Source organism: Calypte anna, chromosome 8, assembly GCF_003957555.1.
Source record: "Calypte anna isolate BGI_N300 chromosome 8, bCalAnn1_v1.p, whole genome shotgun sequence".
In the NCBI taxonomy this organism is placed as follows: domain Eukaryota; kingdom Metazoa; phylum Chordata; class Aves; order Apodiformes; family Trochilidae; genus Calypte; species Calypte anna.
In genome coordinates, this window is record NC_044254.1 from 15,930,864 (window position 1) to 15,955,267 (window position 24,404).

Here is a 24,404-nt window from a genome sequence, read left to right on the forward strand (position 1 = left end):
GAGTGGTATCTCCTCTAGCCTGGCTGTGAAGCATTGTTCTCAACAGACTAAAATTGCTTCGCTCTGCAGTTCCCGCAGAGGTTCGGAGTTTGCTGTTTCTCCTTGTGGCGCTCCGGGCTGGCGGCAAGGCTGCCCTCTCCCGCACCAGGCGGCATCTTAGGCACCCGCCATGGGTGAGGTCCTTCAGCGGCCTCCCGGCGACGCTGGCAGGGGCGCTCCGGTACCAAGATGGCGGCGGGCGCTGAGTTAACAGCCCTGGGGCGCTGCTGGTTCTGGTTGCTAGTGGGGCTGCAGGCGGTGAGAAGCCGTTCCGTATTATTCGCACTCGGGGCTCGGAGCGGCTGAGGTTTCCTGAAAGAAAGAGAGGGCGTGAGGGGGAGGGTGGCGCGGGAGTGAGACGTGTCCCGTAGCGGGAGGCGGAGGCAGCAGGCCCGGCCCGGCCCCGAGGCGACGTCCCGTGTTTCGGCCCTGTCCTGGTTCTATGGCTGCCGCTTTTGTTCTCTGTGGCGGAAGTTGTTCTCTGCTTTACCCCTCTTCTCCCCTGCTGTCGTTGCCTCTGCTTCTCCAGACTGCGAGAGCCGCGGTTTGAAGCCTAAATCCCCCTCCCCCCCCCCCCCCCCGCCTTGTTCCTCCCTTCGGTCCCCGTTTCCCCCTTCAGCTTTGAAAGCGTGGCCATCGCTGCGGGGGCTGCAGTGACGCCTGAAATAAGTTTGTAGGCTTCGTGGCCTGTTTTCAATGGGATCTATGTTATAAGCCTCATGAGTAGGGTTAGCAATCTTTAATAATGAAGTTAAGAATGGGTTTTGGAAGTGGCACTTGGTGGGTTTTGATCTCAAACTGAAGGTTGTTGAGGTTTTCCAGACAGGTCAGCTTTCTCTTAGTGCACCTTACACCCCTAAAAGGTTCCGACCTACCTGAGCTCCAGAGCCATGAGATAATACTAAAGAGCTGTTAAAGTGATTCACTCTACTGTTAGGAACTTCCTAGATCAGTTGGTACCGGTGCTGTAGTACTGATTAATGTGAAAGCAAAGCATATATTTGTAGTCAAAGTTTTAGAAGAGAAAATTATCTTGTTCTGATGGCAAGTTGGCTTCTAAAATAGGAGGGTTCTTTTGTAATCTTAAACTTATTTATTATAATTAGTATAGCTCTTATTTCAGGATAGTACAGCAGTTACAGTACTAAAAATTAAGGAAAAATGCTAGGGAGAGACAGTTTCTTTTCCTTGTTTTTTTTATTATTTTTATTTTCTCCCTTCCTTTCCTCCCTCCTCTTCTTCCCTATGGTTGTATTCTAAAGCTGTTCTGAGCTTGCTGGGGCTGTGGAACTAGAGCTTCACTGAGGAATTCTGCTGTACTGGACACTTCACTCACTTTGATGCACTTTTTGGTTTGGGTGTTTGGTTTTTTGTTGGTGTCGTCCTCCCCTCCCAAGAAAACCAACCAAAAAACGTGAGAATATTTCCCTTATATATGCAGGTGCTCTGTAGCTTTGCTGGGGAAGTATGTGAGGAGTGCTGCTGGTAGAAGTGAAACGCCAGTGCTGTTTTTTATTCCAGGTTACCAGATTAAAAATTAAGAAAAGATGATAGTAAAACATAAAAGAGGTGGATGGCAAGCAGCAAGGTGCAAAAAACTCTTATAACTACTGCCATCTTAGTTAATTTAATGACTGAACAATAACTAAAATGTAGCTTTGGAAGTGTCTGGCATTCTCCTTAAACTTCTGTACTACCGTGGTGGTGTTATATTTCTTATTGCTTGTAACCCTTAGAATAAGTAATAGAATACAGTAGAAGAGGGTCCCATTTTTGTTTGAATACTGTTGTGTGTCCTCTTACTCTTCGAACACAGAGATGGTTGCTATTTGTTTTGGTGGAGGTTTAGTAATTCCAAGTCTTTCCCAAGGTCTTTAGCCCAGGCTGAGAAGCATCTGGGAAAACTGTCTTCTTTCTCTCCTTTTTTAGTTTCCTCTCTTCGTTTTGTTTGGATTTATTTCCCTTCAACCAGCCTACAGTTGAAAGGAAAGGTTTTAAGCTAGAGTGGGAGAAGTCATTGTGTAGGAAAGTAGGAATGTAAAAAACAAAAAAATCAGCTATCATTTAAGTACTTAGTTGATAAAATTTTTTTGGCTGCTCATTAAAAACAGAACTAGTATTACACATAGAAGCCATGTAATTGAGTTGCCTATTTTAATGTCTTACTAGTAAAGCAGTATTGCAGGTTTTTATCTATGCTTCCACTTTTTAGTATGTGTTTTTCCTGTAACAATAATGCAAACATGGAATTTAAATCCCACTTGCATGCACTGCTTGAGCAGTTTGGTCTGTTTCATGACTCCCTTGTGCTTTTTCCAATCTTAGCTGTTACACTTATTTTCCAAGCCTTAAGGGTGGTATGAAATTCACCAAAATTGCTGTGAAAGAGAAGGCTTTAGAGAACTGTAGTCATGTGCATTTCAGCTGATTCATTAGGTTTAGGGGTGTTTTTTTATATTTTGAGTCAACAGTAGGAAATCAGAAGAGTTGTCAGTAAAAGTTGGCACAGTGCCCAACTTGTAATGTACACTTGGTGAGTGTCAAGCAGTCACTGTTAAAGACTGTTCCAGAAAACAAGGTGGGGTTTTGCAGTTACAGGCAGACCATTAGGTTTTACTGTAAAACAGTCACAAGAAACTTAGTTCTTCTTCCTAGTCGTTAAAACTTTTTAAATCTTCCTTTTTTCAGACAACTAATGTAGTATTAAAGTATAACATTGTATTGATTTTCAGGCAAGTGTATACGGAGCACAGTTGTCATCAGAAGCTTGCAGAGAGCTGGGCTTCTCCAGTAACTTGCTGTGCAGTTCTTGCAATCTTCTTGGCCAGTTCAATCTGAACCAGTTGGATCCATTCTGCAGGCAGTGTTGCCAAGAAGAAGCTCAGTTGGAAACCAGAAAGGTGGGTTTTGGATCAAATCTTTTGTGGAACAATTTAATGCATTAGGTTATTTTTCTGAAACTTCATTGTCAAAATATATGAAAATCTGATTATAATCTGAAGAGGAAGACAAAACATTTCTTGATAGTCTAATGTACACAGAGTCTAAATTAGCAGACTTGCTGTGCTGCTCTGAAATAACTTTGCTGTATGAGCTGAAGAATCTTTGATTCTTTGACAGCCCTTCTTTAGTGTGAAGTGACTAATGGGAGCTCTGTCCAGCTTCTTTAAATTGGACATATGGGATCTGAAGAGGGCAAAAAAAGAGGATAAGGAGACTGGTGTTCTGGATCAGCTGTTACTTGGTCATTGACACATAAGGTAATGGCTCGGATAGTTCAGTCCCTGGGAATAAAGACCCCTCAGGTCTGCTCCTGAACTGGCATGAAGGCACAAACCTGACAGAAGCAGAGCAGCTCACCTCAATTCTGCAGCAGTGAGAACATGTGGGTTCTAGCAGCTGGCAATACTGCCAGTGGTCTTGCTCAGAGCCCAAACTGTACCTCTGTCAGACTTAGGCAAAACCTTTCCTTTATCTGTAGTGAGCAAATAATCAACCTTGCTTAAGGTACATTAGCAAGAAATATTTTTTAGAACCTTGAAAAGGGTACATGTTTTCAAATATGTTGTAATTTAGGAGTACTCTAGAATATTTTGAGTACCAATCAACTATCAGGAAAGTAGAGATTTCAAGAAGAAGTGATGCTAAAATTATTTTTAATTGCTAGGAAATAACTCAATAACCAATGACATGATATTAATAGTAAAATCTAGCAAGTCTCTTGCTTTCTCCAGTGATCTAGAAATTGTTGTATATTCATAGGAACCAAGTGATTGTATAAATTGTTGTGGTTTTAATATGTGCTGGGTTTTACCTAATTTTATTTTCTGCTTTATTTTGTGCTTTGTAGTTAATCCAAATGTACTGCTGTAGTACAATCCAGTGTAGATCTGTGACATTTTTTAAGAAGTTCAGTACAAATGATACATAAGGTTTGGAGTTGGCATGGTAAATATCAGCTTGAAGTAGTGGAATGATTACGTTAGTATTTTAATATATGGGCTTGAATGGAGGCTTTCCATGTGTGCTGATGTTCTGGTTATATGGTTGAATGCTGAATTGTAATGTTGTTTCTAACATTGTTTTGAATGATGTTTCAGAGGCAGAATTTTTTTATACCCTTACCACTGCTTGGAAAGTTACATTTTGGATTTGCTGAGGTTTTTTTATTTGGGTTTTTCTTTTAAAATTGCACAGAGTAACTTCTCTTGAAGATTAGCCAGTGGAAAACTAGTGTTGGGAGAAATGACCATGGATATTATCTTACCAGAGCATATTCATGATAATCACATTTTGGATTGACTTGTGTTTTAACAGCACCAGTTGTAGTAGATGTCTGCAATTGAGCTTAAGACTGTACTCTGCCATAAAAATCAACAATCTAATTTATAGTAGCTTCTTGCTAAAGTGGTATTTTCATGACAGCGTGCAGAATAGAAAAACTGAATGCTGTCTTTTGCTATATTTTTTTTCCTTTCCCTGTTTTTTTCAGGTTTCCATAGAAATCTTCTTTTAGGTTTTTTTCCTCTTGTTTTGTTCCTTTTTACCCTCTTGTTTGAAAAATTGTTAAATCTTACTCTGAAAACCTGCATCTTACTGTAAGATGGCTGACTTGCTGGTTAGTAATCCTGTGTATGGCTGAGTTCCACAGCATTGGTGCTCAAGGTTTTGCTAATGCTGTGACTACATTCTTGAACATCTTCAAAGTCCACAATTTTTTTCCCTGAACTGTGATACCAGAACTTGACATCACTTGTTTGTTATGTGAGGAAGTATTTGTTCCCATCACATGCCCAGTGTGTTGGTGCTGCAAACAGACTTGCAAACTGTTAGGTTACCAGGACAGACTATAGGATTTCAAGGTAATTCTTCTTATAAGTATAGGGCAAGTATTATAAATAGAGTAAGCAAGAATGAGTTTATTGCATGACTTGCACTTGAGTCTTAAGTGAGAATTCAATATTAAAGGTCAGGAGATAGCATATGTATCTGAGAATTTATGTATCATTGCTACTGTTCACAAATTATCTGTGAAATCTGTGCAGTCCTTAAAATACTTTGTGCTGCAGAGCATCACTGCAACCTGAAGTGAGCTGTTTACAAATGTCAAATGTGCCATGTTCTTGAAAGATGTTTGTTAACCCTGATCTTATTAATCCAATATTCTGTGAATTGACACTGTGGGAAACAGATGTGTGGTACTCTTGTGACCCAGTATTTGCTGTGACTTCTGCTGACACCTGTCCAGTGAAATATTTTATTTATTTCATAATTGCATTGGGGGTAAAATGAAAAAAAATATTATGCTCTCCTTTTCTAGAGATTTTGTAGTCACTTTCAGAAGCTAGCTTAAGCAGTATTGCTTTAGACAGCTGCAAGTTTTAAGCCCCAGTCTGTCAGATGCAGAGTACTGGTGGTGTGTAAAATGTAGAAGGATGAAACGGAGGTGAAGCTAACTGTGCATGAAATTGTAGTAGCAGGAGAGATTGTCCATATTTTTCAGTAGCTGAAAATAGCTGCACTCCATCTGCAGCTTCACCTCTGATGAGTGATCATTTCAGACATAGCTATAAGCGTATTCCATTAATTGTGTATTGTAATCTCAGGTTTATCTTGAGATATGTATATGTGACAAAATCTAAATTGATCTAAATTGAATCAGCTCTGAAATTTGCAGTACATTACATTTCACAGTTGCACTGTTCAGTATTGCTACAACCCTCAAAAGTCATCAGTATTTCTAAGCAGACCTTTGAAATGTATTTTGCTCACTAAGATGTGTTGAAGTTCAGCATTTTAAATCTATGTCATGTGTAATGACTGGTGCTGTCCTTAGCCAGGTACTTTGACATTTCTGCAGGAAAATCATAGCATGTTTTCACTGAATCAAGTTGAGATTCTTTCCCTTGCTAATTCCTTGTACTTGAAATTGTGGGAAGTCATAAGACATGAGAGATTCAGGTTGTTTCAGCACTGCAGAACCACAGAACATCTAGTCTGTTTAAGGTGAAGCCTGGGCTATGACCCCTTCATCCACATCATCCACCTGTTTTTCTATAGTGTCATACAATTTATGAGATGTTTTTGCAGATGAAAAATACAGAGGTGAGGGACAATATACAAATGAAGAATGAAGTAGCCCCTAATGTTAAGCTTGATCTATTTTGAAGAAAGAATGATTCCTACTTTCATTGAAAGGTAAAAAATATGCCTGTATAAATTACTTTTTCTGTAGTCTGTTACTGACAACAAAATTGTCACTCAGGCCTTTATAGGGTAGGAGGTGAGCAGACTTACAGAAACTGTTCCTCAGGATGGGTTATTTTAATTTTATTGGATAATTCTTATGGTCCCCTTATGATGTAGTTTGACCATCATTTAAAAGCAATTATTTGAGTAGAATTAGTGTTTGACCCCTCCTGGAAATTAAATAAATATTTCTGTAATATTAGTAATAAAAATGTCCACTGTAAATATGACTGTGCTACTTTTAGTAAACAATTAATATTGAAAGCTCTCTTACAGCATTTTTTCACATGTGCAGTCCTTTTTAATGTGCTGTTATGAGTTATTGGGAGGAATAAGGTGACCTTCTTCTCCAGACTTACTTTTTACAGCACAAAATAGTTTACAAAACTCACTGTAATTACTGAAACTAGAATAACTTGAAATGCTTTTAATGCTCTAGGCTACTCTAGTGTGACCCAATTGAGTTTAATTTTTCAGGGTGTTTTTTTTTCCTCTTTTCATTTCACTAATTAAAGTGCTACACTTTAAAATTACAGTTGGCTGCCTGCTTGTTCTGCCGGAGGCTCTGAGTATGAATAGTTTCAATGAAGCAGTCTCATCTCTTGGTTTTTAACTCGATGGGTAAAAATAGAGAACTACTTAGAATTCTTTTGACATCTCAGTTTCAAGTGTCATAGCAAAACCTGCATAAATGAATTAGAATTTTGGTTTACTTGTAAGTATTTCTCAAAACCCCCAGCTTTTTCTCTCTTTTGATGTGTCCTATAAAATCCATTGTCTGATTTGAAAATCAAATTGTGCTTTTACATAGCTGTACTCCTTATTTCTGACATGTTACGTAAAAATGGTTCATGTAAACGTTGAATAAAATACACTGGGTAAAAACAAAGAAGGAAATAATCAGAACTCAGTAATTATGGGTAATACATCAAATGACCTCCCCTCAGAAGTTTGCTTTTAACTATAAAGTGTCCCATGCAGCTCACAGAGGAATTTTATGGGGAATATTGGTACAGAATTTGGGGAATTGAGGTGACTCTGTTCTCTGTTTCAGTGTGTACTGAATATTCACTTCAGAATATTATGCTCAGCCATTCCTTGTACTAAAACATGTGCTGAAGTAGATGCCCTTCTCAAGAACTTCACCATGTACACTCCTTGCCTTCTTCTGTGCACGATGTTATCAGCAATGAAAATTAATGTTGACAAACAGTAGTTCTAGATAAGGAAGGTGCAGCAATCTAGTCAATGTCCAAGACAGAAATTTACCATCCTTTGTTTGGATCAGATTCACCAAAAGTTCATCTGTCAGATAAACTAAGATAAAATACACTATCTGTCTGTAGCAGGGCAAGCCTTGCCTGTAGAAGAACTCTTTCTGGTCTTACAATTGAAAATAAAAGGTTAGGGAAATTATAAATGTGAACATGCTAAATGTGAGTTGATATGCATCTGTGCTGGCAAATGAAATGGGTTTAGCTAACTATATCTTAGCTCCTTCATCTGGATATACATGAAGATAACATACATTTGTTGGAAAAACTTCAAAAACTCCAAAGTTTCCAAATCACTTAAATGCTCAAAGTCAGATAATTAGCTGATGGGTTCCATTCTCCATGTTTTCGTAGCTACTCTTCTAAGGTGCTTAATTTTTTTTTAATAAAAGCACAGATTCTGGAGAATAGAAGAGATGCTCAGTAATTCTACTTCTAGAAGTAAGTAGTTGGTTAGACAGCAAAATTAATGAGATGGTATATTCCACATTTGGAGCTTAAAATGTTGACTTTGCCTTTTTTTTTAGTTAACATAATTCTCTTCACTAGGTCCAACTGAGAGCCTGTACACAGAACACAGAAGTCTTTTTCAGTCTTTTTCTCTTCCTCTGTTCCACTCTTCCCCCTCAGTCCAACTCAAAATTGGGCATTCACACCACCTATCCATGCTACAGCTCCAGAAGTCTGAAGTTGTTGGTTGCTGAGCTTCTGCATTTTTCTCTCTCACCCTTGTGCCAGATCGTTTCCTCACATGGCCTTGCACCAGACCATTTCAGAGTTAAAAAATAGTCTGCCACCAAGGGAGGTTGTTTTGGAAAGATAGTGGTTGCTGGACTTAAAAAGCAAAAATATTTTTATAATGCTTCAAGGAGGAGCTTGTTGTAACACCAAAAATAAAACACTCAGATGGGTGACATGAATGTAATAGTAATGCACAACTATGTTAGGTACCTAGAGAATTAAAAAGTTGAATCTCCTACAGAAAGCAGAACTCAAAGTTCTGGAGATTTCCAAGGATACAGATTCTACAACCTTACTTAGTAAATACTTTCAGTGCTTAAACAACCTCATTGTGACTTCTTTTTTTCACCCTTATAGTCAGCTGGTGTTTCCTTGCCTGCAAATAAGATCTTAGATTCTGCTTGAGTTTTGTTCAGGGGAATCTGCCTATAATCCCTCCTGTTAATCACAGGAATAGCACTAAGTCAGAGAAGATTTTTTTGGCTGTTTGACTGGTACCAAACTCTAAGAGTGAGGCATCTCCCTTCACAGGAAAATGAGTTGTGAATGGGAACAGTTTCTGTGTTGCTAAATTTACTGATAACATCTTTCTGAGTTGTGTGTGTGTAGCAATGACTTTATTGGCTTTCTGCAGTACAGAACAGTAATTCATGTTTCTGGCAGTGAAGCTTCCTGACTGCTTGATGTTAACCCATAGGTTCTTGCTTATTTTCTGTCTTCAGGGAAGGGGAAGACAGAGTGATTTTGAAAACTTGTCTGTTCAAATACCCTGTATTTTCTCCCCCAAGGAGAGAAAGTATTTTATAGTTTACAAACTGTAACCTCTCAGTTTATATGATGTTATTTTAACTAACCTAGTTGTCTAGTAAATGTAACAAATAAATTGGTAGCTACAAGAGTTTAGGGAAGAGCAGAAAAACTTGCACAGAAATCTCTTTTCTTTGTGATTTAATTTCTCAGAAGAACAGATAGCAATTACTAACTTGTTTTGCTTCCTGGGTATGGGACACACATAAAGATTTAATTTTTACAGATTTGAAAAAAAAAAGAGATCACCCTATTTTCAAACAGTACCCATTTGCTCATACTAAGAGCCTTGAATAATAATAATAATATCCATATTTCTTCAGACTTTTCTTTGAAATTAAACAATAATATGAGCTGATAGGGGATAAGGAGGTTTCTTTGGCATGTGCTTATATAGTAGTATCAAGTGGAAATTACAGTGACTTTCATAAAAATTGTTTGCATTGGAAAGAGATTTGTTGTTGATCTAAATTTCTGTTTGGTTGTCAACACCAAGTTATGTAGCAGTTTGTAGCAGGAATACAACTTTTGTTCTGAAATTTTAATCTTGAGTGATGGTGGCAACAGTTCTAGATCTATATTCATAAATGAAGCACCTGTGAAATTTTAACTTGCAGAAATTTCTTCAGTTCCCTTCCTAATAACAGGTGAAATGTTTCATTTTACCTAAATCAAGGTTCCTCATTTTTAATTGTTAGAACAATTGTTTTTACAATATGTTTTTATCTAACACTATTCTTATGTAAATAATGATAATCTGTTATTACCCCGTTCCTTCAAGATTAAATCAGACATGACTGATGGTGTGGTTTTCCTCCTCTCAGTTCATTAGTACCAGGGTGGTGGGACTCTGGAACAGACTGCCTAGAGAAGCTGGGGATGCCCCCTCCCTGGAGATGTTCACGGCCAGGTTGGATGAGGCTTTGAATGACCTTGCCTACAGGAGAGCTTGGCAGGGAGCTTGGAGCAGATCATCTCCAAGGTCCCTTCCAGCCTGAGCCATCCTATGATTCTGTGATAAGCATCTTCTTTACATCAGTGTCAACTTCTGCAAGACATTCAGGTGCTTCCAAAAGCTTCTGAATGAAGTTTACTCAAGTCAGTGTTTTGCAAAAGATGAGAGAAAAGTTCAGATTTTGTCACAGTAACCTTAGAAACCATACTATTAGAATGTTTTAAAAAAGGCAAAGTAATTTTTATAGATCCATGAATCAGACTGGAAATCAAAACAGCACTTGTTTTGAATGTTCGAATGGACACCAGTAATAGTTTCTTTATTTCATTGGTCATAGTACTAAACTCACTTCCATGAGCACTAAAACAAGTGAAGCATTATTTTTAAATGAAGTAACTTATGAGATAAGCATTGTGTAATGTACTGACTCGTCATGTTTTTGTGCCTCCACACTAAGTGATGCATGTGATTCTTAGTAACACTTGAACACAGTAAATGCCTTCACAAGGAAGTTTGGAGGACATCTGCTCTGGACATGATGGGATAGTAGCAGCAGGAGATATTAACAACTATGCTTTTGTTGTGGGCTAAGTGATGCAAATAAACCTGTGTTTCTTGCAAAAGACACCTTTGTTTAGAGTCATAAATGAAGCCAATTGATTTTTCTTTTTTTCTTGTCCAGCCATCTAGAGAGCAGCTGTTTGTCCCAGCATGAATCTGAACTTTTTTGTACCAGCACAGTTGGGCTTCAATTATAGCAGTTATAAATTCAAAATATAGACATCAATGATTGAGCTGTTTTCTTTGTTAAACCTTACTTCTATCAGATATTGGCTGGGACTTAAAGACTGGGAATAGTTTGTAATTACAAGATGTCTTACATATTTTAGATTCCTGTAGTGATCTTGTGCCATAGAAATCCTTGTTTGAAAAGAGGAAATAAACGGTAAGAATTATTTGCAAAAATGAGAATTTTAAAATGCTCGTTGTCCTAAACTTGGGTGTACTTTTACATATGTAAAACAGTTAACAAAAAATGCCTATTCATTCCTTTGTCTACTTTATACTAACTTATTGACAGAACAATGTAGACAGTTGTCAATAACTGGTCTAAATATAGATATACATTGCTGATAGATCTGGTTTTCAATGCTTTCTAAAGAATAATGAGTAGGGACATGGCAAGTGAACTATATAATCTCACTATTGTATGTTTCCTCCAGCTCTGTAATTATTTCATGTTTTAAGTCCAGTGGAACTTTAATTATGCAAGCTAGTAACTGAGTGGTTTATCAGTGCCTTTTTTTAATTAAAATCTTTACTTTGGGAAGTGAAAAAAAATTTAAATTCTGGTCTTTTTTATTTCTTGAATATTGTTTTGTAGCAGTTCTGGGTTTTAACACTCAAATCAAAGTATTTCTCTTGAATGTCTAGTTAAAAGTGAAAATGTAGCTAAGCAAATTTGAGATGCTGTTCTGAACAGTTAATGCAATGTAACATTTTTAATTCTGTTTCCTGTGGAAGTTATGATTACTGACTAGCTCATATCAGGAAAGAAGTTGTAATATCCCTTCAAATGATGATAGTATTTCTGATGTTCTAATTCATAATATATAGACAAATAATTAGTTGGACCTGAATTCAAAAGCTTGATGTTCTGAACTGAAGATGTATTCCTGGCTGTCCATAATGTCTATCTAGATGGGGGATGATGTTTTAATAACATTGCCTTTGAAATTTCAGTCATATCGTTTGTGGTTTGCTTTTATGAATTGCCATTCTTTCTTCATAGGGGTTAGTACTCATTAAATGTCATAGTGAAAGCTTATTTTTAATTAAATGTATTCACAGTTCATATTTCAAGTGAAATGTGAATTTACTTCGTTTCACTGAGGCTATATTTTTCCAAGTCCTTACTTTCATATTTGTTATGAAAACACTGTCTAAAAGGAAATTATAGCAGAGGTCATAATTGTTTATATAAGGTAATGAAGTGAATTTTTAAAGTTTACCTAAAGCTTATTGTGTCAGCTTTTCTATAAACAGTGGGGTTTCAGGGTTAGAAGCATATGATTTGGTATACAGTATTGACAACTGTGTGTAAGATTAAAATGCTTAACTTAAGAGTATGGGTTTCTATTTTAGTATGGTATCTTTTTCCTGGTTTTGCATTTTTAATATAATGCATGGAAATTAGTGTGTATCTTGAATGAACAGCCAGTTGTTGCATAAATCCCAGGAAGGTCTGGAATTGTGATTCAATATATAATCTTATTTGTCTGTAGTTATCACCAACATGATAGCACATTCTCTTGTCAGAGGAAAATAGCTCAACAGCTAATGCACTGTAAGTAAACTAGAAATTGAGATTTCTGATGTTTCTGTTTATTATTGCAGCTTTATGCAGGAGCTGTCTTAGAGGTATGTGGATGAAAATTGGGAAGGTTCCCTCAAGTCCAGGGTAAGTAAAGCCACTGCTTTCAAATATGAAATACTGTCACAGCTGAATGATAAAACAAGCTTTTAAGTAATACTACAAGTAGTCATACACTTCAGGTATTGTATCAAGAGAGTTACATGGACCTGAGACTCATGGACTCCAATAATTGATACATGGAGTTATATTGTGCACGTATGGAACTACTTTTGTTTTACAGATCCTGCAGTATAATTGTTTTGTCAGTGGATAGCAGCAGTCAAATAAAGTGCATGGAATACTGCACTGTATAAGGAAAATCAGTATGTGGTGGGAGGAAGCTGTAGGAAAAACATCTGTGAGAAATTCCAATCTGGAATTTTTTTATAGGTGGGGAAGAGTTTAGGTGACAGCAGTACTTTGATTTTGGGGTTTTTTTTCCTGTAATGAAGATCCTAATACTGGACGTAGAGCTGAAAGAATAATCTAGCCTTAGACATAAAGTGACAGAAATACCATGGCTCCATCTGCCATGGAGAGTATTAATACCTCGCTTTTTCCTGGTTAACTGAAGGGTTTTTTTTAAAAAGGATTTTAAAACAGGTTATAGTTTAAATAAGTTTAACTGGTTTTGAACCCTCTTTAGCCACCACTACCCACACATAGTTCAGTTAATTGACTGCAAGGCCAAAGCAAAGCTATCTTCTTTTCTCACTATTTAAAATGTCAAATCCAGAATATTTTAAATGACATACCCTACTACAGGGATGTAAGAATATTAGCTCTGTTAGCACGGAGTCCATATTATGTCTGACCATTAAAATTTAGCACAGATGTAGGTGTTTTGAGCTATAGGTTTGAAGTAAAAGGTAAACCTGTTAGCCTGACTCCAGCCTGCATTATGTCTGCAGTTATCTTCATGTGTAAGTCCTAAAAGGCAATGGCCCCCAACTGTTTCAAAAGCTTACAGTACTTTTTTTCCTTGGTTATCTAATCCTGCTCAACTATTTACATTCAGTTGATCATATCAATCAGCTTGCTTTTTAAAATACTGCTTAAATTTCAGTGGTTTTCCAGTACATTCTCTGTTTTTGACTACCAATTCTTTTGAAGAAGTAAAAAAGAACTGCTCGTGCACTTAAAGATCTTCTTTGCCTTTCTACCACCAAGTCTAAATTAATGTTGACCAAATTTTCTGCTATCAGGGCATGCTGGAAGATGGGGTAAATTTTAACAGCATATTTAGAAATTCTAAAAGGCAGAAAATACAGTCTCCCAGCTGGTATTTGTATTAATTATTATTAATTAGTATTAACCTCAGAGTACTTTTACTTAGATTTTTACCACTGATTCTAACTTCTACCAGAAACTATATCTAATGTCTCCATTTTAAGACTCTAGCATTCAAGAAGCGTTTTTATTTCAACTTTTCACTTGGATGTTTTTTATGGTAGTAATACTGTCTGAAGGTCATGCTGCTGCTTTTGAAACATTGTTTTTGTAGGCTTCATTGAATTGTGCAGCCTGTCATTGACAATGTGTCATTGCAGATAACTCTGATGCCTTTCCCATAGCATGTGCTAGGATTTTGTTGGGGTTTTCTTGCAGAATGTACATGAAATGGCCTCACTGATTGCAGGATTGTATGTAGAATGACTTGGACTCATATGTCTGCATCTTACAGTGAAGGCTTCACCTTTAAATACTTGTGTAAATTGATTTATCTCTTGATTTACTCCCACAGGCTTGATTTGTCATGAATTGCTTTATTTAGCCAAAGGATGAACAGTGGGTTTTTTGTTGTTTTTTTTTTAATATATAATGAGATTCACATGAATTAAGGATTAATTAAGGATTAAAATCTGGACATGTAAAAGTTACATGGTAAAGAAGTTAAGCAGATGGAAAAAACAGTGCCTTATTCAGTGCACTATTCTATGGTCCTTCTGTATGAAAATTTTTATCAGGGCTACTGGTTGTATAATAGTTGCTGAATACACCTGTGTGCCTGAAATGTGAGAATCATAACATATGGAATATATTTATAGATTCTGGGAAAGCAAAGAAGTGACAAGTGACAAAAAAAAATTAAGTCCTCAGCAGGAGGATGAAAAAAATCTAGTTCTTGGCAAGATGAACTCAAACTGAGTGTTATTCTGTGTATTATCTTGACGAACTACTAAATGGCTTTGTGTGTAGCCAAGGATGTGCATTATGTTTCTCAAATAGAGCTTCTTCTGATAAGTCAGGTAACAGCCCACGTTTCTGTAAATCTCTTTAATAAGTTCAGTACTGAAATATTTTTTCTCCTAATTTTCCCTTAAAAGTAAATTGCTTCTTTGTAAGTGTGGTACTATGAAATTCCTATAATGCATGTATTTTGAAATTGTTCTGTATAAAACTGTTCTTAAATATTTATCATTTAAAGCACTTCATCAAAGCAGAACATTGGAAACGTAAGTGATGAGATTCATAGATGAAGCAATATTTTATTATACTATGTAATATGGGAAATGTGACAGGGTTTGGCTGACAACCATAAAACTAAAGCTCTGAAATAGAATAATAAATTAGCTGGGTCAGTGATTAATCTAGCATATTTTGTTTGAAGTTGACTTTTCATGTTGACTTTTTTCCATGTTCTGTTCATGATGAGAGAGGAGATCACAGCGTCTAGACTCCTACATTCTTTCCAGTTAGTTTAACAAAAACTGAATTCAGATGGGTATTTTAATTGAGCATTCTTTCATATGTTTCTGCATTCTTTTTTTCATCAGTAGGATAACTCTCCTCTCCTTGCCTGAATCTCTTAGTCAAGAAATGGATGTGCTCCCAGCAAGCCTTACAGAAACAATGTCCTTAATTCTTGAACTCATGCAGTGTGTAACTACATTAAATCCTTTAACTTCATAGTCAGCAAGCATTCCATTGTATTGCCCAAGTTCTGCTAATGTGAGCAGGATTCTTAAATATTGGTGAAAATAAGTTAGAAAGTTAGAAATCTTTTGTAAATAGATCATATATAAACTAAAACTATACTTAATACAGAGTTAGAAAAATGTCTAGATACATGCTTCATCTACAAAGTATCCTTTGTTTTTTTTGAAGTTTCTTCTTCAGGCTTAATCACAGCTCTGTGTTGGACTTGGTTTTAAAAGCATGTGGTGCTCTTTATACAACTGCATTTTAACTTGTTTAATGCACTACAAACAGTAGTTATTGATATGCCATATGAGTTCTTAAATTTGAATTCTTATATCAAACTGAGATCTCCAAAAGGTAAAGAGCAATAGACAATAAAAGAGTGCTTGGTGTCTGCTGTAGTTCTGTTTTTGCTAGGCCCTCAGGGTATGTTTTGAAGCAGGCTCATCCAGTCTTCAAAACTGTATGTATATGTCCTCAAAAGAAATTTTAAAAAGTCTGAGAAACTGATTAAGAAATTACTGCTTTTGGTTTGCCTGCATTTATGTGATAAATATGATTTATATTTAAATATGATTTATATGATTTATAAATGTGATTTACACATTCACATTTTTTAGCAAATATTGCCTGTTGTCTTAGCAATGCTAAGATACTTGTGATATATAATTAAATGTTGGGTTTTCCTCTCTTCATAAAATACCACTCAGATACTCTTCCCTTTATTTTGGTTCCTTTGCCTTTTTGTACATTTAACATATCATTATTAGCAATGCCTTGATAAAACCATTATTTTACTTGAGTTCATATCAGGTTAAAATTGGTCAAGTCCATGGCATGGTCAAGACCCTTTCACTTTTTTATGTACAAATCTGTGACATTGTGCACAAACTTGTGTTTCTAGGAAATTTTTTTTACTTTCAGAGTGCTAGTTTAGGAATAAGTTAAGCAAACATCCCTTTATTTTATTGGTTTATGCAAAGGAATATTACATTTACTTTTTGTATATTGAATTTAACTCAGAACAACTATTTATAGATAATCCTAGATGTACTTTAATCATCTTCTTGTGTGTTTTTATTAGATCAATTATTTCCCATAACATTTTATATACACTGTCTTTCTTTTGAGATGTGCACATTCAGACGCATAAAAAAATACTTTAAATATTTCTCTAGAAATAGATTATCCTTTATACTAATTTTGAAACGTTCTTCCTTTACTCATGGGTGGTGATGGAAGCATTCCTTTCTGTTGCTCTCAGCGCACTAATACAGCCCTGATCACATAATGGGCTCTTTTGGTCTAATACTGAGGGAATACTGAGGGACAGGAGGGATACTCTTCTCATCAGACAAGTATGCTGCTGCTTTTCAGTCCATTATGAGGATTTTATGATATTTATCTGTAACAGGAAGCCATCTATCTAATCTGTACACAGCATCAAGAGTTTAAAAGAAGTTAAGAAAAACAGCTAGAAAGATAGCATAAACTGGGAAGAATATGTCCAGTTTAAAAAGTGAGGTGAAGCCCCATGGGTATACATTGTCCTTGTAAGCATAATGCAGTAAAAATTTATTGCTGACCTTGTGCTGAAGATTTAACTACTCCTGACTTGTGCTGTTCTGCCATTAAAATTTGAAGCTGATACAATAGAGACAATAAGTTTTAATCTCCTCCAGGCCTTTCTGATTTGAGGCCATTATAATCCTTCTGATGCATGTAGAGATAGACAAGGTTAAAAATGCTCCTCTATGTGCACAATTGTTTGAAAACTAGTGTTGAGATTTTACTGCCATTGTATGTTGGCTCTCATTCATGTGTAACAGGTTAAGTTTGTGGTTTTTTTTTTCAACATCGTGTTTTATTTTTTCAGTTGGAGATAAAGCAGGAGATCTTTGCTCCTAAAGAAGCAACCTAAATGTTAATATTCCTGAATGTAGATAGTCTTGGTAGTCTGGGTCATGCCCTTAATATATAACAGTAGGTAGTCACCTTTTTTAGGAAGAAGTTATGCCTAGCATATAGATCTGCATGTGGAATCACATCCATTTTGGGCAAGGAAGATTTTGGTATATCCTACAGTACCTCAGAGAAAAACAGAGGTGTGTGTATGCCTATACACTGACTTGCTCTTTGGGTGAGAGTGATTCTTTGGTAATCTCCATTTAGGACTCTAGGTTTTAATTCCAGGAGACTGGTTTTCAGAAACTTTCTCAAAACAAAGAGGCTTTATGTAGCAGACAAGGTGACTTTATAAAGATAGCAGTGAATTTGTCCTTTACTGTGTTTATAAGCAGAGGCTGCTCTTAGGTCTTCAAAAGCACTATTCAGTATTATCTCTCTTTGCAAAACAATCTGATGCTGGGCAGGCTTTTTAGATGGCATTTTAAGTGCCCATCCACACCTGATCCTTTTCTCTGACCTTTTAGCTGTAGTGGATTGCGTGGCAATTGAGTCTTCTCTGTAGCCTCACCCCAGGGTTGCCTTCAAAGGGAAGGCAAATGCTTTGGTATTGCACATGTTTTATAAGAACAAAAGGTGAAGTGATTTTCTTAACATTATATGAAAGGACAGTTGCAAAGTTGGGAGTAGAACAGCTCTGACTTCTAGTCTGGTGTTTAATTCACTGGAACATGGTGTCATGGCAGCAAGCTCAGAGTTCATCTTACAGAAGTCAAAAGTGGAAAATGCCTACCTCCATCACTCATGATTGGACTGGATAAATGCTTGTTTCTCTGCAGCGTGTAATTTCTAAAGCCTATAGCAGGGATTGGAAAATGGGGGGAGATTGCTAGGATTTTAGTATTCAAAACCAGACAATTAAATAGTGGTGTAAAGATGTGCAATTAGCCTACAGACATAGATTCATAGGAAGCAACAATGCTGATGTCAGGGTATAGAGGAGAAATTGTTGGGGCACTGCTGAAGGTGGAGCATGTGCACTGCATCACATGGTAAGCAAGCAGCTGCATGTCCCAAAAACGTGCACTGTGGCTGCATCTGTCATCCTCACCCCATCAGTTCTTTTCAGAGGCTCTTTATTCAACTTAGGACATGATGATGGACAGGGAAAAAAAAAGTGTGTGATGAAATAATCTGAATTTTTAACTTAATGCAGGATATTAGTTTATCCCAATAGCTTCCAAAATTGAGAATATACAAATTAAGTTATTTGTACAGTGTTTTTCCTTGTTGCATTGCAAATTCAGGGGACTAATGCAGAAATTCACCATGATTAGCATTAGAAATAAATATGCCATTAACAGAAACCAATTTCATTCCAGCTGTCTAATATTTCACGGAAATTGTTCTGTAACTTCAGATTTCAGAAGATTTGACATTGATACATGTGTGTAATGGCTGCTTCTGAAGCAATATCATGTAGTGCAGACTGTAGAATACTTTCTTCTCCCTAATTCTCTTCCCATTTTAGTCCAACACCGGAGCAGAGAACAACCACTCTCCAAAAGAGCTTTTCATCTGTCACTCAAGTAACAAATCCTCACACCTGTTACAACCTTCAAGTGCTGTAACCCGAGTTAACCCCCAAAGGCTATTCTTTAATACAATGGAGTTCCATAGTTCAGATTTGCTTATGAAACTTTATCCATTTTACTATGGTCTTACAGTTTTTCTTTAAGTTTTGCAATTAAAAGTCACTGACTGTACTGACTGCTTCTTAGAGCCTCCTTTTTAAATAAATCCCTAGAGACTGGTTTCAGCATTAAATTTAAATTGAAAAAAAACATGGTAAAATTCCCCATTAAATAGTTCAATGTACTTTGGACTTAACAAAGGATAAGAAATATCTGCCACTTGTTTTTGCACGTTTTTGTTGATGGCCACCAAGACAAGTCAACATTTCCTCATAAGGGAGATGTTCCACTCTCTTAATCTTCTTAGTGGCTCTGTGCTGGACTCCTCAAGCAGTTCCCTGTCCTGGAGCTGAGGGGTCCAGAACTGGACACAACACTCCAGATGTGGCCTCACCAGGGCAGAGTAGAGGGGGAGGAAAACCTCTCTCAACCTACTTGCCACCCCCATTTTAATGCTCCCCAGGATGTCATTGGCCCTCTTGGCCACAAGGACGCATTGCTGGCTCATGGACATCCTGCCATCCACCAGCACCCCCAGGCCCCTTTCCCCTGTGCTGCAGCTCAGTCCCCAGCCTATACTGGTACAAGAGGTTCTACTTTCACAGGTGCAAGGCTTATACCAGGTTCCCTTCTTGTTTTCTGTTCTGATTTCTTGCTGGTTTTTGACACGTAACCTCAGATATTTCTCCAAGGCAAGACTTTGTCTTGTTTGCAAGAGTAACTCCCTGACCCAAGCTCTCCTCTTGCACAGAGCTTGCACGGAGCGTGCTGATGGGACTTGTGTTGCATTTAGCCTCCCACACAAAGCCAGATTTTGATTGCTCTAATGCTTTTCCTCACACTGGCATATCACAGCAGCAGATGGGACAGCCTGCTGAAGACTGTCAGTTTTGCATGCAGATAAACTGATACAGACAGTTGCACTAGCATTTGAGGAAAATCCAAGCAGATATGAAGCTTGTTTGGAATACTAGCAAAAATGGGGTATTCCTTGGGCACAGTATGTTTATTATTATTAATTTTGTGAGTATATTAAGAATTTTAACATTAAAATACCTTCTACAGCATCATTTTAAAATACATAATTCTGGGAGTACTAGCTTACATGTAAAATCTACTTTATGCAAGTAGAGAAAAGCTTGATTACCTTTCTTTTTTTCTTCAAACCACAGCTTTCGTCAGGAGTGATAAGCCAAAACTCTTCAGGGGGCTGCAAATCAAGGTGAGTAGTAACCTGACTTTTTTATTTTGGATGTTAGGAAGAGTTAAGCTTGGTGAAGGCAGCCCTTCTGTGGATTGTTCTGTATTTGTTGATCAAGTAATCCTCTAGCACAGGACATATATTTGCATTGCTTGTACAAATCTTCACAAGTTCCTGCTGCTAGTATTAATTAGGTTATTATGCAGTACCTGTTTGGTACCAGTTCTTTGTTGTTGATGGAGTTTGGGTTTTTTATTGTAATTTTTTTGTTATTAATCCAAGAAAAAATATACTAGAATCTGTAATAGCAGGTGGCAAAACAATGGGAGGAATGTTTGCATTCAGTCCTTACTCTGTGCATCTCTTGAATTTACTCAAGTTTATTCTGCCATAGTTTCCTTTTCTCCTGTTTTGTTCTCTTGTTTTTTGATAAAGCTGCCATTTCCAAACATCCAGAGATTCTTAGATTTTTCTCCTCCATCTCAAAAATTCTTTGCTGTATTTTGTTTTAGTTCTCTCTATATTTTTCAAACATTCAGCTTTATAGAAATGTGTATACTCAATGGTTTCCTAGGACTTTACATATATGCAAAGCTGCATAAGCTACACTGCTGTAAGATCAAACAATTTTTTGATTTCAAGATCTAGTGTAAGACTTCACCTTCCTCTTTAAATTCTGTGTGAACGTCAGTGTACTTCAGAGATGCACATCTTGATTCTCATGTCTTGTGCTCCCATCTCTGTTCACCAAATGGCACCATCTGGAATCACTTCATAGCTATGCATGGCTGCAATAAGTGATTTGTCTTCTCAGCAGCAGATTCCATCTAAAACAGATTTCCTCTGTCTGTCTCATGCATTCATGTCTCTCTGGCCTCCAGTTTTCTTTCTCAAGCTTTCTCTCCTTCTGCATGGCTGTTTCATTTTTATTTTTAACTGTGTAGCTGTATTGAACATCAGAGCAGTCTAGACTACAATTGGTACAGAGCACTACCAGAAAAAAATTTAGTGCAAGTGACTCTGGTGTTTTATTTTACAAGATTTTGCAAAACAGATTAGAGGTGCCACTAGCTTCCTTAAGTAAAAGCAGCTAAGTTAGCTCAGCAGGGTAAAGGAAAAATTCTTCTGGGGAATTCCTTCCATAAACTCAAATGCTTAGAGCCTTCTCATACTGTTAAAAGCTTTTATTTGCATTACATATTTTGTGACTTAGTGAGTCTTCAGAAGCAGTGAAGTATTATGTTACCAGCAGAGCCTAGTAGGCATAGATACAACACAGCAGGCAAGAATGTGATTACATTAGAAACTGATGGTAGAACTTTGAGCTGGTAAAGGGACTGAAAATTACTAAAATGGTAAAAAGGTTATTGATTATTTGAGAAAAGATCTTTGAGCTGCTCAGTTCAAAATCCAACTTCAGTAACTTCACAAAGTTGAAGCAGAACACCATCTTTTGAAGTTAGGCTTATGGCACTGCTCCCCTGCATACACATTAGCCTTTATAGTAGATGATTCTCACAAACACAACTCTTCATTTGGTCTTCTACTTTCCTCTGTTTGACATTAAATCCAAGTCAGGAATCTGAATGGAAGCTATTTCCTACCTGTAACTCTGCTCAGGATCTCAAGATAAACATTTACTGCTCTGAAGTTGATGTTTTCCAATTTCCTGCAAAATTAAGCCTCTTTGTCCCCTATGGTTCCTTCTTTTCTCCCACCCTCATTACTCAGGACTAGGCAAGAAAGCATCTAATCCAGACCTGCAAACTGGCCAACTGCTGCTCGTGGAGCATACAACCTGCAGCAGTTCTCTGTCTTTAGAGCTTTGTTATGGTGTCTCCACTCTTACTGGTTCTTCCTATGCACACAAACTCTGCTTTCAATATTTGCTCCTTTGAATCTGGAATCTGGATAGCAGGTGAAAAAATATTGGAAGAAAGGAGAGAGCAGCATAGGAGAGAACAAGCTGAAAGCCTGATCTCATAAGCTTAATTTGATTTTTATAGCTATGTTTTCTTGAAGAAAAGTAGAATACATTTTTGTTAAACACTCCAGTTAATGAAATTCGTAACGTTAGAGCAGTTTTTGTAACATATGAGCACTGTCAGGAACAACCAAGCTTGTCTGGTTGTTAATAATTCTGAAGTTTAAAAAGCAAACGCTTAAGTTGATTTCTTAGCACAAATTGTGTTGCCAGAGTTTGCCCAGAATACTCTGATTCAATTTAGTGCTCTGCTCTAAAGTATTCTCTGGATGTTTTACTATTCTTGCTCTAACATCTTTTTTACTGCTTTAAATGAATAGCAGGGGCAGGGGGAGAGAGAGTGTTAATATGGAGAGTGCATTTCCCAGCCTCAAGTAACTGACTTCTTTTTTTCCTGCAGTATGTGCGTGGTTCTGATCCTGTACTAAAGCTCCTGGATGAGAGTGGGAACATTGCAGAGGAACTGAGCATCCTCAAGTGGAATACAGATAGCGTGGAAGAATTTCTAAGTGAAAAATTACAACGTCTATAAATCATCACTTTCAGTCTTCTTTAATTTTCATGTTTTGTCATGGTAATCTTCTCAGATGTTGTGCACTACAACTGAAAAAAAACATTCCAGCTTCCATATTAAATTTAAATTGTCTGTTGTGCTGTACTAAGCATCTTGTAATTAGAAGGGGAAGCTTCAGCACACATCTGACAAGTTGACAAACAAAATAGCTTGTCTTAACATAGTTCTTAATGCATTTTTCATTAACAAATGCTTTGTTTCAAAGTTAATTATGCAGATACCAGTTTGTTATAATTGGACCTGTTTTTACAAATGCTCTGAATTAGAAGAGCTTAAAATTGAAATTATTCCCAAGCTTTTTGTGTGCTGCTGTTGGTAAGAAAGTCAGAACCAAGTACAATGTACTATCTCCCAATGTCCTCTTCTTTTTTGTATTTGAACTGTCCTCTTTATAGAAGCATTGTTTACACCAAGTATCCAGTTAACAGGTTGTGAAGCTGATGGAGGAACTCATGCTCTGGTAGTGTGAAACATTTAGTAAGGACACCTTAATGAAGACTACATAGAAAACCACTGAGGTGTATGGAAGTCAGATGTTATGTGTGCTTTACATTAAGTGTTTTGCCTCAGAAAACATGAGTCTTGAAAAACCTTCCCTTCTAGCCTTCACAAATGTATTAGAAGTCTGTTTATCAAATGAGTTTATAAACTGTCCTTTTAAAATGTGTATTTTTCTTCTTCAGTTGAAATTTATGTGAACAGGGAATATAGACAGTATGTATGGTATCAAGTCAAATCCATTAAGACTTGCGAGGTTTTTCCACATAAAGTGAATAAATATGGTAAGCAAGCACGTGGCTTTTTTTTTCTGAATTAGTAAATAAGTCTTTGCTATAATTATTTCGTGCACACCAGTTTTTAGTTGGATGGGTGATATGCTATGGCCTGAGTTGATACTCTGTTTTTCTCTTGATATATAATTTTATATCTCAAGAATGTATCTACAACTTCTAAAGTTTATTAACTTTTGAGAAAAAAACAACTTGGGACTGAGACCACATGAGAGGATCAGAAATAATTCACTAAGTTGATTCTTTAGGTGTAGCCTTCTGAGTTGTTCCTGAAATACTCATATAATCTATGTCACATCATGTGGTCCTTGGCATTTTGTCACTCCTATCGTTGTAGAACATGTTGCTCAGCTCCCAGACAACTGAGTGTGGGACAGCTACAATGGTGGTCCCCACCATCTCAGAGAAATATGAACTACAGAGATCTTTGCAGTTTATGCTAATTTATCAAACATTAGTTCTGGGGTGTATGTGGTGTATTAGTCAGCAGATGAGCTACAACCAAAACATGCAGCATGACAACCCTGTAGTTTGGTAGTAAAAATATGCTGCCATCCACTGGTCTTTTAATATACTGACTCCCATACTTTTCAAGGAGACTGGAAATTCTCCTAAGTTTTCTGTTTCCTGTTCCACAGACTAATCTTGCCTTGTAATACAGATATTTATTCCCTTATCTTAAAAGCATGGACAAGGTACATTCCTTTATTTGCCTATATAGGCAAATATATTTGCCTATATAGGAAGTTGTCAAGAGTCTTCCATGATTCTGTTACTGACCCACTGAGCTATTTGATCTGTTAGTCCTTAGCAGAAGCTCAATAACCTGTGCTGCTTGACCTGCTGACTGTT

General features: G+C 36.9%; 1 protein-coding gene across 1 annotated transcript; it reads left to right on the top strand.

Moving 5' to 3' along the window:
* The first annotated feature begins 168 nt into the window (after window positions 1–168).
* SELENOF (selenoprotein F) lies at window positions 169–23,557 on the top strand. Its single transcript, XM_008490841.2, has 5 exons — window positions 169–297; window positions 2,772–2,939; window positions 12,463–12,526; window positions 20,175–20,224; window positions 22,588–23,557. The coding sequence occupies exons 1-5, from the start codon at window positions 229–231 to the stop codon at window positions 22,717–22,719; spliced, it is 483 nt and encodes a 160-aa protein (XP_008489063.2). The 5' UTR covers window positions 169–228; the 3' UTR covers window positions 22,720–23,557.
* Window positions 23,558–24,404: the final 847 nt, after the last annotated feature.